The sequence below is a fragment of the Podarcis pityusensis genome, assembly GCF_964106645.2.
Source record: "Podarcis pityusensis genome assembly, chromosome: 1".
NCBI lineage: Eukaryota > Metazoa > Chordata > Lepidosauria > Squamata > Lacertidae > Podarcis > Podarcis pityusensis.
In genome coordinates, this window is record NC_138028.1 from 126194785 (window position 1) to 126211672 (window position 16888).

Here is a 16888-nt window from a genome sequence, read left to right on the forward strand (position 1 = left end):
GTTGGAGAAGTAAGCTATTCACTGGAATTTTTGTGAGACAGTTCAAGGTTAATTCATGGTTTGTAAAGCAACCCACACCTTAAACAACCATGAGCAAAATGTCTGGATGGAAACTGCTCCTAGGGAAGCAAAGAGGGCTATGATTAGAAGCAATGCCCCCCCCCCCGACTTAACAGCCAGTTATTTTATTTTCTAGGTTTTGTGGGGTTGTATAGAGGAAGATGGGACGCGGGTGGCGCTGTGGGTTAAACCACAGAGCCTAGGATTTGCCGATCGGAAGGTCGGCAGTTCAGATCCCCGCGACGGGGTGAGCTCCCGTTGTTCAGTCCCAGCTCCTGCCTACCTAGCAGTTCGAAAGCACGTCAAAGTGCAAGTAGATAAATAGGTACCGCTCCGGCGGGAAGGTAAACGGCGTTTCCGTGCGCTGCTCTGGTTCGCCAGAAGCGGCTTAGTCACGCTGGCCACATGACCCAGAAGCTGTACGCTGGCTCCTTCAGCCAATAAAGCGAGATGAGCACCGCAACCCCAGAGTCGTTCACGACTGGACCTAACGGTCAGGCCTACCTTTACCTTTATAGAGGAAGATAAAATGTGTGTTCTTTTCCTGGGGTGGCATTTTCATTCAGAGCTGACCTAAAGGTGTCAACCAAGGTTCAAATGGCAGACTTCAATTCCTTTTGGCACCATGGATATATGCACCCCTGTGAATTTTCATGAGGCTGCAGCTGGCTAAAATCACGGGAACATAGATAGCAGCTTGAGACTAGGTCAGACTTTTTGTCCATCTAGCTCAGGGTTCCCCCAACTTGGGTCTCCAGATGGTTTTGGACTACAATTCCCATCATCCCTGACCACTGGTCCTGTTAGCTTAGGGATGATGGGAGTTATAGTCCAAAAACAGCTGGAGACCAATGTTTGGGAAACCCTGATCCAGCTTACCCGGAGATTTAACCAGGGACTTGTCTTACTCTAAAGAAATAACAATAGCCCTAGAGCAGGGGTGCGGAACCTGAGACCCATGTATCAAACATGGCTGTCCAAGCCCCGCCCCCCTGGTCTGGCGACTCTCCCTGGGCGACACCTCTTCACCCAAGTCCTGCCTTCTCTGGCCACACCCATGTTTGCTTCTGGCCCTATTCATGTGGCCCCTGGACTGAAAATATTCCCCCTTTCCACCAGCAAGCCCTGGACAAATTGCCTTCAGGACAGGAACCCAAGACCTGGAAAGCTCTTGGGGTGATGGGAGCAGAACCGTCGTTTAGAAGTGAGTGTTGAGCACCCTTTTTTCTTCTTCTTGAAGTGAGCATGAACTTGCCCTTTCTTGGTGCCCTGTAGCTGAAGAAAGCCCTGGAGGAGGTCTGCACTAAATCTGGAGAAATGTCACGCCTTAACAGGGAACTGCGGGCAAAGATAGCCGAGCAGGAGGCAGCGCTGGCCAGTCAGAAGGAGAAGCTGAAGAGACAGAAAGCGTTAATCACGCAGTACTTCAATGCCAGGACTAACAACGCGCAAAATGCAGGAAGGATAATGGTGAGCCGGTGTGCAGGGGTGTGTGTGTGTGTGTGTGTGTGTGTGTTTCATGCAAATGATTTTAACACATCCTGCAATCTACCATTTTGAAAGTTGCCCTCTCGGTATCAACCTGATACCAGATAGATAATTGGAGACTTCAAAGGAGACTTCATTGCGTTCCACTTAGTTTCTATTGCAGCTGCAAACCAACTGGCTCTTGCAGAAGTAGATTAGCACTATACAGTACTAAATTGCATTGATATGTAATCTCTTAAGTTTCCTTTGCATTTTCAGCACAGATAAAAGCTGGTAAGTCAGTGTCTTTTGTTGGATCAGTGCCGGGGAGGTAGGAGTTTGGCTTTTTCAGTTATATATGCTGTTTGGAAATAGGCAAAAGGTGTGCGCTCCACATCCATAGAAGCAGGTTTGATAGGCAATTGTGGCTGGATTTTTAGAAATTGCTGCATTAAAAGTATTAAGTACAGTGGTACCTTGGTTTGCATACGTCTTGGTTTGCATACGTTTTGGATTACAAACACGTCAAACCCGGAAGTTTGCAACCTTTTTTGGATTACAAACAATTTTTTTTTTTGGGAGGCCCCATTGGCGAAAGCGCACCTTGGGTTACAACCTGTTTTGGTTTACAAACGGACCTCCGGAACGGATTATGGTTGTAAACCAAGGTACCACTGTAATAGAACATGGATCATCATTACTCTCATTACTACAGACCACGGTTACCTGCTTTTCTCACCGGGTACACTTGTCAAATGATTTTGAGGGAGTAGGAAAATTTAAGGATAAGTTGCATCTATCTAGGGATGGGTGCCATATCGATATATCGCCCCAATCCAGTTTGAAGTCCGTATCATGATACTGATTTCATAATTTTTGACCTGGCAATGTATTTCAAATCAAGATGTGTGTGCATGTGTGTTTTGCAAAAATCGCAGTGTGGGAAAAACTGTGAAGTCAGCCAATGCCTCTAGATAGTTCCATCCTTATTTCACATGTTGTGATATATCAGTACAGTGGTACCTCAGGTTACATACACTTCAGGTTACAGACTCCGCTAACCCAGAAATAGTGCTTCAGGTTAAGAACTTTGCTTCAGGATGAGAACAGAAATTGTGCTCTAGCAGTGCGGCGGCAGCAGGAGGCCCCATTAGCTAAAGTGGTGCTTCAGGTTAAGAACAGTTTCAGGTTAAGTACGGACCTCCAGAACGAATTAAGTACTTAACCTGAGGTACCACTGTATATCGCAGTGTTTAGCTGGTGATATATATCACGAAGCTGAAAACCAGAATTTGCCCAGCCCTAGGTGCAACAAGGAATTTGCTTAGGGCTGTCAGTGCTAGCGCTTAAAATTCCTGGGCCTTTAGTTGGCTGTCCCCATAATCTGCCTTTGCTTCATAACCCTTTTTGCTGCCCAACACTCTGTCCCACTTTTTATGTCCAAGGGGAAGGAAGACAACAGCTGTGCAACATTGCTTTATTTTAGAGGGCAGTGCTATAGCCTCTCTCTCCTTGGCTTACTATTTGTGGGCACAATCCAGTGAGATTTATTTTATTTTTTTTAAATATTTTTATTAAGTTTTCCATTTAACAATCCAATCATATCACATTAATTATTCCAAATTATACCAATGCATATCCTAAAGTCCAAATATTTTGCCAAATTAAAAATTTTTGTTGGGTGTTCCCATGCTTCGAGTTCAGTAAGGGTCCAGTCATCTCATATTTCTGCTGCTTTTAGTGTTCACCAGTCCCGTCTTTCGATCTTCTTGTTATCCTTTTTCTTCTTAATAGCCTCTGAGTTAATTCCACAGGCGAGTTAAAGTAAACATATACTTCTGTGGGAACTTTGTAAGGCTCTCCTGCAATAAATCTTCACACGCTGATCCAAAAGTCCTGCTCGGGCGGCAGGCGCCATCTTTCTCAGTTACGATGAAATAAAATCTAAGCGTCTGCTCATTAATTTTCCCAGACAAGTTGCACCATAAATCAGTCTTTCCAGGGAAGATTTGCCATCGAACTTAGAATACAAACATGATAACAGAACAACGGCTCTCCTCCCCCTCACTCAATCCGGTGAGATTTAACTATGCTTCCTGTTGTTGAATGGCATCAGAACAAACCTTCAGGAGAGAGGCAGGCGCCGCTTAATAACAACTTCGTTCTGTCATGGAAGCAAGGCGTTTTCTCGGGACGTTCCTCTATTCGCTTTTGTGATTTATTTCCAGGAGATTGAAACGGAATTGAGGCAAATGGAGGAGATGAAGCAGCAGTACCAGAAGAAAAACCACGAGCAGGTAGAATCTCTTTTCTGTGCAGCAGGTGGGAGAGTGGAAACCAGATTGAAACGCGTGCATGGGGTCACAGGATCTGATTTATTTTTTAAAAAAATATTTTTTATTAAGTTTTCCATTCAACAATCCAATCACATCACATTAATTATTCCAAATTATACCAATACATGTTATAAAGTCCAAATATTTTGCCGAATTTTAAATTTTGTTGGGGATTCCCATGTTTCAAGTTCAGTGAGGGTCCAATCATCTCATATTTCTGCTGCTTTTGATGTTCACAAATCCCATCTTCCAGTCTTCTTGTTGTTATCATTTTTCTTCTTAATAACCTCTGAGTTGTTTCCGCAGGCAGGTTAAACCAAACATCATTATATTTCTGTGTGAACCTTGTAAGGCTCTCCTTAAATCACCACACGCTGATCCAAAAGTCCTGCTTGGGCGGCAGGCGCCATTTTAGTCTGTTCCGATGTAATACAGTCTAAGCGTCTGCTCATTAATTTTCCCAGACCAGTTGCACCATAAATCAGCCTTTCCAGGGGAGGGTTTTCCAAATCAAACACACAATCCAAACATGATAACAAAGCAATGGCTCACTTCCCCCTCTGATTATTAATCTCGCAACTTAGTCTGTCTCATAATGGGATCTGATTTCTTTTCATGCCGTAGTCCCTTAGGATCAAAGAATTTGTCGCTGAGTTAACAACCCTGCAAGGCGAGATGCAGCAGCTAGCCAGAAATCAGCAAGTGATGGAAACGGAAAACAGAAACCTTGAGAACCAGCTGGTCACAGAACAGAAGCAAAGGCAGCGGATTCAGGAAGAGTGTCAGGTAATGGCACCACGGCCCCACCAAGCTAAAGGGTTGTGGCTGCTGAGCACATTTTGGCATTTGTCTCCATGGCAGTGGCTGCTTAGGCCTCCATCATCAGCTCTCTTCCCCAGCCCCCTAGCTCTGTACAGGTGAAACTTGGAAAATTAGAATATCGTGGAAAAGTTCATTTATTTCAGTAATTCAGCATAAAAGGTAAAACTAATATATGAGATAGACTCATGGCATGCAAAGCGAGATATGTCAAGCCTTTATTTGTTATAATTGTGATGATCATGGCGTACAGTAATCCCATGGGCATTGAACCAGGTTGTGGTATTTTTGGCAGTGTGGGCAGGTGCCAAAGTCCTGCTGGAAAATGAAGTCAGCATACCCATAAAGCTCATCTGCGGAAGGAAGCAAATCTCTTTTCTGATGAGAGCAGCTTTTGCATCTCATTTGGAAACCAAGGGCCCAGAGTCTGGAGGAAGAATGGGGAGGCACACAATGCCAGATGCTTGAAGTCCAGTGTGAAGTGTTGATTTGGGGAGCCATGTCATCAGCTGGTGTTGCTCCACTGTGCTTCATTAAGTCCAGGGTCAACGCAGCCGTCTACCAGGAGATTTTGGAGCACTTCATGTTTCCTTCCACAGATGAGCTTTATGGGGATGCTGACTTCATTTTCCAGCAGGACTTTGGCACCTGCCCACACTGCCAAAAGTACCAAAACTTGGTTCAGTGCCCATGGGATTAGTGTTCTTGATTGGCCAGCAAACTCGCCTGACCTGAACCCCATAGAGTATCTATGGGGCATTGCCAAGAGAAAGATGAGAGATATGAGACCGAGCAATGCAGAAGAGCTGAAGGCTGCTATTGAAGCATCCTGGTCTTCCATAACACCTCAGCAGTGCCACTGGCTGATAGCATCCATGCCACGCCGCAATGAGGCAGTAATTGATGCAAAAGGGGTCAGTGGAAGAAGATTGGAAGAAATTCAAAGATTATCTACAGAAATATTGTAAAATTAATGAATGCTAGAATGATGTTGGATAGTAATTAAGTGGTTTCCAGCTGTAATGCTTTAAGGGAATATGAAAAAAGGGTTATAAATAGGTAAAAATTTAATATTATTACTTTTAAAGGATTTGCTGAACCAACAGATTGAAGTGGAATACAAAAAAAGGAGGTATGAGGAGGTCCGGGAAATAAGTCAAAGGAAAATAAGTAATGGAAAATCTGTGTGTTTTTAACTATTTTTATTTTGTATTTTTGTCATTTTTTTTTCATTTTTATTGTAATATTTTAAAAAATCTGAATAAATATCTTATTAAAAAAAAATTGATGCAAAAGGGGCCCAAACCAAGCACTGAGTACATTTGCATGCTTCTACTTCTCAGAGGTCCAATATTGCTCTATTTGCAATCCTTATTTGCTGATTTCATTTAATATTCTAATTTTCTGAGATTGTTAATTTGGGGTTTTCATCAGCTGTATGCCATGATCATATTTATAACAAATAAAGGCTTGATATATCTCGCTTTGCATGTCATGAATCTATCTCATATATTAGCTTCACCTTTTAAGTTGAATTACTGAAATAATTGAACTTTTCCACGATATTCTAATTTTCCGAGTTTCACCTGTACATCGTAAGAAGCCCATAGCAAAGAGGTCCATAGAAGTGAGCTTCTGTTTTCCAGGTTCGGTGTGGGGCATCAGTTAAGAATCTAGACCTAAGAGCAAACTGCTTTGCAGAAGAATGGCAAATGATTTCATTCTGACTTTTCCGTAACATTTAAGGCTTTGGAAGACACAGTCAGGCACTTGAAGAAATGTAAAGAGGAGACTGAACAGAAATTGAAAGAAGCCAGCAAAGAGTCAGAACATGTAAGTATTGAAGCAGAGAGGGAGAGGGATTGCCATGTCAGTATAACACAACAGTATCGCAGCTGAGCAGCGAGAAGTGTAACCGTATCAAAGAAAAAGAGAGTTCAGTATGATAGCCGTAGAGACTTCTGAGCATGCGAGGGGGAATTCACATGAAATATACACACACTTGTATGAATGTCGTTGCAAATCAGCTGGAGGTGACACATTCCTAAGAGTTGTGCCTCAGATTACAGCACTGCTGTTAAATCCTTACTGTGCAAAGGATGGGTGCACAATTTCTCGTATTCTAGGCTACTCTACATACAACTATATTCACTTTACCCAGTCATGCCTAACCTTAACATTACAAAATATTAGTTACGCATTTGCGTGCTAACATTGTAATGTGTCCACAAATGTGCACTCTGGTTTTCACAAAACCTATTTAATGGTCTTGCTTTCATAAATGATATTATTGTTTCGTTAATTAAGTTGCAAGCAAGATATTTAAGAGGCCGAGCTCGGTAGGTACAGTAAGAGGGGTCCTTAAAAGATGATAAGCATTTATTTTGCTTTATATAACAATAATACAAAACGGGATCCAATCCTGTTTTGGGGAGTACGATATATGTCTGATCCTTATCAGACTTGTACTGATGACTGGGAACAAGGAAGGCACCTCATGATGAATTAACCTGATGGATTAGTCTTTACGGAAAGATGTTCAAAGATGTAAAACCTTTTGACAAGGTGATTTGTGTCAAAGGATCCCTGGTCCATGAGGTTGGAATGTAACTGAGTTTGAATGCCTTCCCTGCTGCAGATAACTGCTAACCTTGAGGAAGCTCACCACTGGTTCAAGTCTAAGTTCGATAGTCTGCAGCGTGAACTGGTGAAAAACAGGCAGAAGAACCTTGGAGAATACTTCTGTGAGGAGCATGAGAAAGAGGTCAGTAAGGGAACACCTTCCGCAGACAAAAAAGGTGTCGTGACACAGACTCGCTAATGGTTTGTTCCCTTGTTTGTGCTGCTGCTGAGAGTAGTAGTATACTGGGAGTGCCTGTAAAAATTCAGTTTTATGCGCTATGAAGATGGTTGCAATCAATCTTTATGCCTGTGCCAAGAGACCTCAAGATTTGTTTGTTTTTAAAATGGCAGTGTGAAGAATTCATGAGAGAGCGCCCTTTTTTTTACTCATGGCTCATTATACTAGCTGTCTGGGGGAAGAAATCCAACAGGTGAAGCTTTCTTAAGGTGGGCTGCCAGTGTCCTTCATTTCATGTGCCTTCCAGAGGCATAGAGGCTTCCAAGAGGAAGGATGTTGGTACCTTAATTGGAAGAATAATCATAACAAATGGAAAGGATTGTAGACGTTGAAGCTTTTATCAGCTTTCTTCCTCAAACCCTTCAGCCTTCATCCTCCATGAGAGAGTGTCCCTCACTGAAAACTCACCTCTGTTCTGAACTTAACAGATTATCTGGCTGTTCCAGATATTTCTTGCTGGACTGACTTTCCTCTGATAGATGAAGGCATCCGCTTACTAGATTAGTGGATTTTAGAGGTTTGTGTTTTAGGCTTAGCCAAGAGTTACAACCTGGCCCTATCAATCTAAAAAGGCTGATCTGCTTGCCTTACATCAATATTTTCTCTTGCATGTTCTGTGAGTTACTTGCTGCTCTGACTAAGCATCCTATGTGTCAACAGGAAAGGCCGACCAAGCTTCCTTCTCAGGCATGCCTGAAGCGCTGGGAGACCAAGAACCACCTGCAGTTCATCAAGAGGAAATATCTAAGTGAGCTGAACAAGTGAAGGGCTGCTTTGCCAGGAGGTTCCAGGCTGCAAGGTATAATCCTGTACCTGTGAACACCACTTCTCAGGCTGCCGGTGATGCTATACCTAGGCAGAGCCTAAGGCTGGACCTATTATGTGAGCATCCATCTCCTTCCTGAAGCTAGCAGAGGAAGACCTCCTGTGTGACTAGCTGTGCTCTATAGGATGAAGAAAAAGTCCTTTTTTAAAAGTGTATATATATATATACACACACACACACAAACTTGACTGGCAGCTAGGAATCCTCTAAATCTTTGGGTTCAACTTCCTGATTCTTATAATGCCTCTGGGGAACTTTCAAACTGTTTTATTAAAAAAACTGTTTCTACAGCCCCCCACCCTGCTAAATGCTTCCCCCTGGGGTCTCTGCAATTACATCTCTATACATAGTGAGGGGCAAGCTTGGGCCAAACACATGCACAAGCAGCCCAGAGGGTGTAACTGCTACAGGATAGGCTTCTCTGTAAGTAAAGGCCTTGGGGACTTTTGGAAAAATAGCAGAGCTGAATCCTAAAACAGGGCAGTGTCGTAGATTATTTAAATGCACCAATGCTGGTTTCCGAAATGTCTCCCTTCATCAGCTTGCCGTGTTCCATGGGATAGGACTTGCGCTTGCTCAAAGCTACCCTTCAACATACATCTCCTGCTGTTGTAAAAGTGCAGTGCTTGCGGAAAATGTTTTCCCTCTAACATAACAACTCGGACAATAACAGTCCGCACCTATATCTTGCAGGGGGAGCAAATATGATGTCGTCAGGATGGTGGGCTTGAATCCACATCAGCCTCAGGCGGCATGGACGACAGGGCAGGAATAGTGGGAGCTGTAGCGTAAAACATCTGAACAGCACTATCTATGTTGGCTATTCCTGCTATGTACTGAACCTTATCCTCTTCCCTCAGTATCAAGAGGTGTGGGTGCCTTGCTCTGCTCATTAACTATTAGGTAAGGCAAACCCAAAGGCACAAAACAATCCAGTATATCATTGGTGATGAAATATTATGCAAGCTGTGATTACTCTATTCTAGAATCATTAAAGTGGAAGGGGCAGGTGACAAATTCACAGAGCTAGGAACAGTTGCTTGGGCCTCCAAAAGGAAGCTTGGGTACCAAGCAGAACTAGCCTCACAGCCACCCTAAATCATGGGCAAGAATGTACTGTACTTCTGGTATCTTTCCTCTTATTTTTGACCACTACTGTGTAATATATAAATCTGATGTGTGTGTGTAGGGAGGAGGGGTGTGTGTGTATTTAAAAATTAAAGTATACTTCTTGTTTTCTACAACAGTCTGTGTTTCTCTCCCTGATGAACAACCTTTTCTTCCTCTTTAAGCTGCAATACACGAAGATGAGGTGAGCTCACCTGTAGGACGACATGTTGCGTATACGAGAAGTAATGACAGTTGCAAATATAGTAATGTATGAATTTAATCAAACAAGCTTTAGCTCCTTTCTGGAACCACAATTATTTTAAAGCAGCCAATAACTCATTTATAAGAGCTATATATATATATATATATATATATATATATATATATATATATACATATACACACACACACACACACATACATATATGTGTGTGTGTGTGTGCGCGCACGCACGCAAAGGACAGGGGAGGGAATGAGAGAGCTTGTGACTGCATAGTTTAAGACTGCAGTCCTGTGCACAGGAATGGTTGCGGATACCCTTAATAATAATAAAAATATTTATATGCCACCCATCTCACTGGGTTGCCCCAGCCACTATGGGCAGCTTCCAACAAGCTGAAACACATTAAGACATCAAATATTAAAAACTTCTATACACAGGGCTGCCTTGTTGATTGTGTTTCTGAAGGGTAACTAGACAGACACGTCTTTGCAGTATACTGGCAATCAAGCGCGGCTTAGTAGAGTTAGCACCTTACAGCACAATCCCGTATAAGTCTGCTCAGAAATAAGTCGCAATGGGTCTTTCTTCAAGGTGAGCAGGTATAGCTTTAGTTCAAACCATCTCTGTCTCTCCGGTTTCAGAAAAGCAAGAAAATGGTTAGATTTCACAGACAAGTTCACATGGGTTCAAACAAACAATACAGTAACTTCAGAATCTCCTTAGTAATGAACTGTTGGACAACCACACACACAGAAAAAGGATCCAAAGGTTTTGCTAGGTTCGTTGATTATGGGGTATTCCAGACACAGAGGACTAATGTATGTTTAAATATCCTTGAAAGCAGGCAGCTGATCTTCTTCCACTGAAGAGGTAGAAGCCTTTTTGCTGGTGAGTGATCTAGCACATTTCGTTTACTCGTGCTCTCTCCCAATTGTACATTCTGAGCAAAATGTCCCACATTCCGTGTGCTTGGCTGTTAAGATGTGCGACTTACTCAGTTCACAATTTGTATGGAACACTGCATGTTCCAGCACACCTATCAGGTTGGGGTCAGTGTCACGCCTCAGATCTGCTCAATCTTTAGCAGGGATCCTCTTTGTGAAAACTTGCACCATCTACTTGACTGCTTCACGTTCAGCCAATCTGGAGAAATCTGTAAGCATAGTTTTGCCCGGTGTCACAAAGCCTCATATCCATGAAAGGCAGCAGCGTATTTCCAGGTTCCTCGAAAGCAAGGAAAGTAATCCATCTTAGTTCATTCAATCAGTTTTCGATGCCGGCTTTCACCTCACACAATTCCATACGTGTACAGCATTTTCCGAGCCATTCTAATATTTCCACTGCTCTGGTAGATGAGCGATAAATTGAAGGCAATATCCCTTCGCAAGTCTGTCTGGTCTGCTTCTATTCCCTGGTTGAGGGAAGAAAAACAACTTGCCTGAACAAGCGCAACAAAAGGGGTACTTGTCACATATTGCATACATGACAACCCAGCAGTTCCATCGCAGACATTCCAGCCTGCCAAAGCTCGCATTCTGAAAGGTCTCAAATCCTCTTTCAGAAGGCAAGTGCTGGGAGGCATACTCTTTTTTAACACAGATTTTGAATTTGCTACACTTCTCGAGAAATTATAAAGTGGTACGCAAGCAAACCCCTGGGATGACTCTGAAACTGTGTGTCAAGATGGTCAAACTTATTTTTTAAAGCCCAGCAACATAGCTGAGTCTTTGTGTTTCGGATGAAGTTCTGAAGCAGCAAGCTCCTCCTTAGTGCACAACCTGCTAGGGAAATGGAAGGACAGGATTTTTCATAGGAAATGTCAACTGTCCCTTTCCTTCCAGCAGCAGCAACATAAAGGCCACTTCAGATGGGACTAGTGGTCTACTCATCTCAAAGCAGTGCAACATGCAAACTGAAGCCCGGCAGCTTCCATGAGATGCAAAAGTCAACTTTTCAATGCATACAAGAATAGATTTCCTGTCGGTGGAGGGCGGTATTGTCTTAATTCCTCATACGTTTATGCAAGACTTAACAATGATCGGAATTATGTGCTGTTTTAGGAGGCGGGTTGCCATCTTCAAAGCCAGTGCTGCAGGTGGGGCCGGGTGCACTCCCGTCATTCGGTCCCAGCGCCTGCCAACCTAGCAGTTCGAAAGCACGCCAGTTCAAGTAGATAAATAGGTACCGCTCAGGCAGGAAGGTAAACGGCATTTCCGTGTGCTGTGCTGGCTCGCCAGATGCAGCTTTGTCACGCTGGCCACGTGACCCGGAAGTGTCTCCGGACAGCGCTGGCCCCCGGCCTATAGAGTGAGATGGGCGCACAACCCTAGAGTCGGACACGTCTGGCCCGTACGGGCAGGGGTACCTTTACCTTTAAGATTTCCATACATTACCTCTAGGACCAGAGGGGGGAGCTCCAGTGCCTTCTGGTAATAGTGAATTGCCAAATGTACCAATCCCAACTGATGAAGGCCACGGCCTAAGTTGTAAAAAGATTCTTGGCAGGAACCACGGAGGCTCAGATATTGCTGGAGGAACGAGAAGCCCTGTATACAAGGTGGGAGAGGGAGAAAGGTCTCGTGTGAAAACCAGAAATTCTAAGGAACAAGTCAAATGTAGAGCCGCCTTTGCCCCCAATAAGATTTCTTGCCCCAGCTTCGAATACACCCGCACCTTGGAAGTCAAACGGAATCCGTTCAGCTTCCAAAACGTTCGGAAACCAAAGCATGGCTTCTGATTGGCTGCAGGAAGGTCCTGCAGCCAATTGGAAGCCCCGTCAAGACATTCGGCTTCCAAAAACAGTTCGCAAACTGGAAAAGTCACTGCTGGGTTTGCGGTGTTCAGGAGCCAAAAGGTTCGGGAACTAAGCTGTTCCGAAACCAAAGAACGACTGTACTTGGAATGAGAATGGAATTTTAAAACCAGCCATTCCCATGTTGTTTAAAAATGTCGTCCAAGATTAAAATAATCTGAAAGAGTCAAGAGCAGGTTGCAATGGCAGTCGAAAGGATTCCCAGGGCCATTCTCTCTGGATGAGCAGACGGCTGTTTTTAAGTCCACCATTCTCCCAATCCTCAAAACTAGGACTTGATCAGATGCATAGCTGTCAACTTACAGATTTGAAAATAAGGGGCCAGCAGCCTTGAAAATAAGGGGCCAGCAGCCAAACGAAGCCTCAAGCGCTGGTTACCACAGCACAACAACCCGGCAAAGGGGATGCAGCAAGGAAAACCATCATCACCTCTCCGCTGGGAAGCGCTGAGCAAAGGCGAGTCCCCAGGTGACATGGCTGATTTGATCGGCACAAGGCATGCAAGCTCCACCCCCCAGTCGTTCTTAGACTCCTTATTGGGTGAGCAACGCAGCCAAGCAACACAGTTGGAGCCTCCCTCCTCCCTGGCCGGCAGGGAGGGAGGGAGAGGAGCTGCTTCCTTTGAAACCCGGGAAATTTACAGGATATCAATCTGGGACAGCAGTGGGAAACGGCGCTGGGATAAGGGAGTTTCCCGCCAAATAAGGGACGGTTGACAGCTATGGTCAGATGCTAGCATACAGTACAAGGATGAGTAGTTGAAGAAAGCAGATTGACTGTGGCCCTAGGAAGATAAAACACAAGCCCTACCTCCTCACCCTGGATCCTGCCCAATGTTATCTCCTGTATCTGTAGTCCATCTTACATTGCATTCTGATCATTTTGTTTGCTTATTGAGTCTTTTGGGAAAAGCCCACAAAGCGGCAATTTCAATACATATGTTTCTTCTCTCTGCATCCTGCCACAAATCTTAATATGTAACTACTTGCAGTCCCAATTTGTTTGGGAAAACGAAGCAAAAAACCCCGGCAAAACGTTACTTCTTCCAATGTAGGAGAATAAAACTCATGGAAGAGTTCTTTAAAACCATTATGATAATTACCAGGCCAAATTCACTTAACAATGCTTGAGTTGTCAAGTCTCCCTTCTTTTTTAACATGCCCATTTTCTTTTTTTAACATGCCCATTTTTTTAAAAGTCTCCCTTCTTTTTTAACATGCCCATTTTCTCATAAGAATCTCAGCCTATCCCTGTAACCAAGGAAGCCAAGAGTGCCTAACTATCGCTGTGATTTCAGACTTAAAACCAGAAGGGTGGGCCACATCCAAATGTAAGAGACCAACGGAACAAACAGAACTGGATTAAAGAAAACACAAGAGAAGGCAAAATACACACTCCTCTGCCAAGGTGACAGACAAGCAGTAGAACAGACTTGCACAGCAACATTTAAAATCCTTTGCTCATACCAGCAAGATCTCAAAGTGAGGATTTAGTGGCCAGAGTTTGATATAATGTACAGTATTTTGTTCTGTTAGCTATTCCACTCAGAGAAGGCTAAAAATCCAAAAAGGTAAATAGTTTTCAAGCTGTATAAAGGTAGAATACAATCCAGTCAAGGCATAGACGTTTTCATTCTTGTTAGCTGGAATGGGAGAGAGTTAAGCTCACATTCATCAAATCGTCTCCCCTAAAAATCAGTGGGACTTAAGAAGTGTTTCACTGGGACTGGATTGCATTCCATCTCTATATATGTTAACTTAGTCTTTAGGCAGTAAGCTAGGAATCTTAAACAGCAGCAACATTTTGTTAGGTTCCTGTTGACATATTCAAAACGGTGTACATATCAGTCCTAAGTATTCTGTACTTGGAAGTAAATCCCACTGAGTTCAATGAGATTCATTCCCAAGGAAGTGAAAATAAAACTGCAGCCTTAATCTTAGGGCTTTTAGGAGTTATAAAATCAATATAAGGGAAGAAAATTCTGCTTTGGTTTTGAATAGGGAAAAGGCAGAATAAAATTATTATGTAGTTAAGAAAAACGAAGCCTACAGGGGTTTGTTTTTAGTAATTCCAGTACAATTTGTGTGTTAAGAGACCTATGGTTGCACAGGTCTGTTTGCTAAATCCCAGCAGAAAATACATTCTGGGTGCTCATAGCTGTGGTAGAAAAATGGTATAGAGGTGAAATGACACAAAATGTTTGAGGCTATTTGCCCACGATGTACCTAACCCATATATTCTCTACAGCAAACCAAGTATTTAAACAGAGAGAATAGCCATACGTGTGTGTAGAACTGTAACAAAATGATCAATAATGACTTCAGAGTAAGCTGCACTCAGGGGAAACCATAATAAGACCCATTTCAACCCTTGCCACTCAACATGATAGATAGATAGATAGATAGATAGATAGATAGATAGATAATAAAATTTATTATTTATACCCTGCCCATCTGGCTGGGTTTCCTAAGCCACCCTGGGCGGCTCCCAACAGAATATTAAAAACACAATAAAACATCATAGCATGAGAACATGCTATGTAAGCATGTGCTACAAAAGAGGAAGAGTGGGATCAAAATCCAAAAAAATAAACTCACCTGTACTATAAGCGCGTGCCTTTTTAACACATACTTCTGAGAGGCCATGTGGATGAAAGTCAGGCCTATACAAAGGCTATAGAGAGGCTCGTTGGGATTGCTACGGAAAGCTTGTACGTACTGCCCTAGGAGGAAACAGCGAATGGCTTTGAAATACTGTTTATTAAAACCACATGCTTAACAAAAAGGCTTTTGGATACTTCCATAAAGAACACAGCTCACTGAAGTTGCCTTTGCCTGAACCCCCTCTTCCCTATCTTCCTTCGCCACCCCACTATTCAGCAGGAACCTCTAACCATCGGGGAACTTTTTCAGCAGGGCTCCTACTAGGGAGGAGGTGGAGGCGGCAAAGGGAACATAACAGCTCTGTAATCCAAACCATGGATTTCTTACATATGTGGATTACACTCTTTTTTCAAGCATCAGATTCAGTGGAATCCTTACTTACGCAGGGGTTCTGTTCCCGGCCGCCCATTCTGCCTCCACACCTGCCCCCTTTTGGCGCCAAAAACAACACGCGTTGTTGTTATCAGTGGGAGTGCATGTGCTGATCACACAGAAGTGGGGAGACGCCTGCATTCTGCTTACGGTTCAACTTGCACAGCGCGTGAGTTACGAACAGCAAATTCCTTTTCATTCCTGACCATAAGTTGCTATGCTTTTTTACTTACTAAAAACTCCCTATAGATTCTTCACAAATGTTCACACACATACAGTGGTACCTCGCAAGACGAATGCCTCGCAAGACGAAAAACTCGCTAGACGAAAGGGTTTTTTGTTTTTTGAGCTGCTTCGCAAGACGATTTTCGCTATGGGCTTGCTTCGCAAGACGGAAACATCTTGCAAGTTTGTTTCCTTTTTCTTAACACCGTTAATACAGTTGCGACTTGACTTCGAGGAGCAACTCATAGAACGCGGTGTGGTAGCCTTTTTTGAGGTTTTTAAAGACTTTGGTGATTTTTGAAGCTTTTCCAAAACTTTCCCGACACCGTGCTTCGCAAGACGAAAAAAATCGCAAGACGACAAAACTCGCGGAATGAATTAATTTCGTCTTGCGAGGCACCACTGTATAGGCTCCGCTTTACACTATGTCCATTAACAATTATTTAGCTAAATGATGAAAGCAAACCAGCATCACCTTTCACCTCTACTCAGTGCAACAAAAGCACGCAGCGTCGTGTGACACTTTAAAAGGCTAACGGATTAATTATGGCAAAGGCTATTTTGGTTTAGAGTCTTGTTTATCAGGTATCTGCCTAAGAGGCAATCGGTTTTGACAATGCTCATCAGATCTGAGTGGATAAGAGCTTCGTGAGCATACCCACAGACATGCAGCCTTCTGCAGGGCTTCCAGTGTCCTAATCAGGGACATTATCTAAGCCCAATCTCTCTCTCAAGCATTGTTCCTCAAACCTGGGTTCCCAGCTCTTGTTGGACTAGAACATGGGTAGGCATGTTTAGAAGGCCCCATTGCCTTGTAAATCCGGCCCGCAGATGGTCCAAGAATCAGCCTGTTTTTACATGGATAGAATGTGTCCTTTTATTTAAAATGCACCTCTGGGTTATTTGTGGGGGATAGGAATTCGTTCTTTTTTTAAAAAATTCAAAATATAGTCCAGCCCTCCACAAGGTCAGAGGGACAGTGGACCGGCCCCCTGCTAAAAAAGTCTGCTGACCCCTGGACTAGAACTTTGATCAGCCCTGCTAACTAGGGATGGATGATGGGAGTTGTAGTCCAACCATGTCTGGGGAACTAAGTTTGAGAAACACTGCATTCT

The 16888-nt window shown here is 43.4% G+C and overlaps 2 protein-coding genes across 4 annotated transcripts in view; one reads left to right on the forward strand and one right to left on the reverse strand.

Annotated features, from left to right (window-relative positions):
- Positions 1-9766, forward strand: part of CCDC150 (coiled-coil domain containing 150) — a 46312-nt gene extending 36546 nt beyond the window's left edge. The window contains exons 22-28 of one of the 3 annotated variants that reach the window (XM_081016150.1): positions 1336-1530; positions 3756-3824; positions 4488-4649; positions 6429-6515; positions 7321-7446; positions 8203-8341; positions 9616-9766. In XM_081016150.1, coding sequence (XP_080872276.1) covers positions 1336-1530; positions 3756-3824; positions 4488-4649; positions 6429-6515; positions 7321-7446; positions 8203-8307 — 744 coding nt within the window. In that variant the 3' untranslated portion in view covers positions 8308-8341; positions 9616-9766. Of the gene's footprint in view, positions 1-1335; positions 1531-3755; positions 3825-4487; positions 4650-6428; positions 6516-7320; positions 7447-8202; positions 8659-9615 lie in introns of those variants that run through there. The other 2 variants (XM_081016149.1, XM_081016148.1) reach the window with 2 other exon arrangements.
- A 514-nt stretch (positions 9767-10280) lies between these two features.
- GTF3C3 (general transcription factor IIIC subunit 3) overlaps positions 10281-16888 on the reverse strand; it is a 31090-nt gene continuing 24482 nt past the window's right edge. The window contains exons 16-18 of the mRNA XM_081016577.1: positions 15111-15235; positions 12095-12247; positions 10281-11112 (exon numbers count right to left, since the gene is read on the reverse strand). Of these exons, the coding sequence (XP_080872703.1) occupies positions 10990-11112; positions 12095-12247; positions 15111-15235 (401 nt within the window). The 3' untranslated portion in view covers positions 10281-10989. The remainder of the gene's footprint in view (positions 11113-12094; positions 12248-15110; positions 15236-16888) is intronic.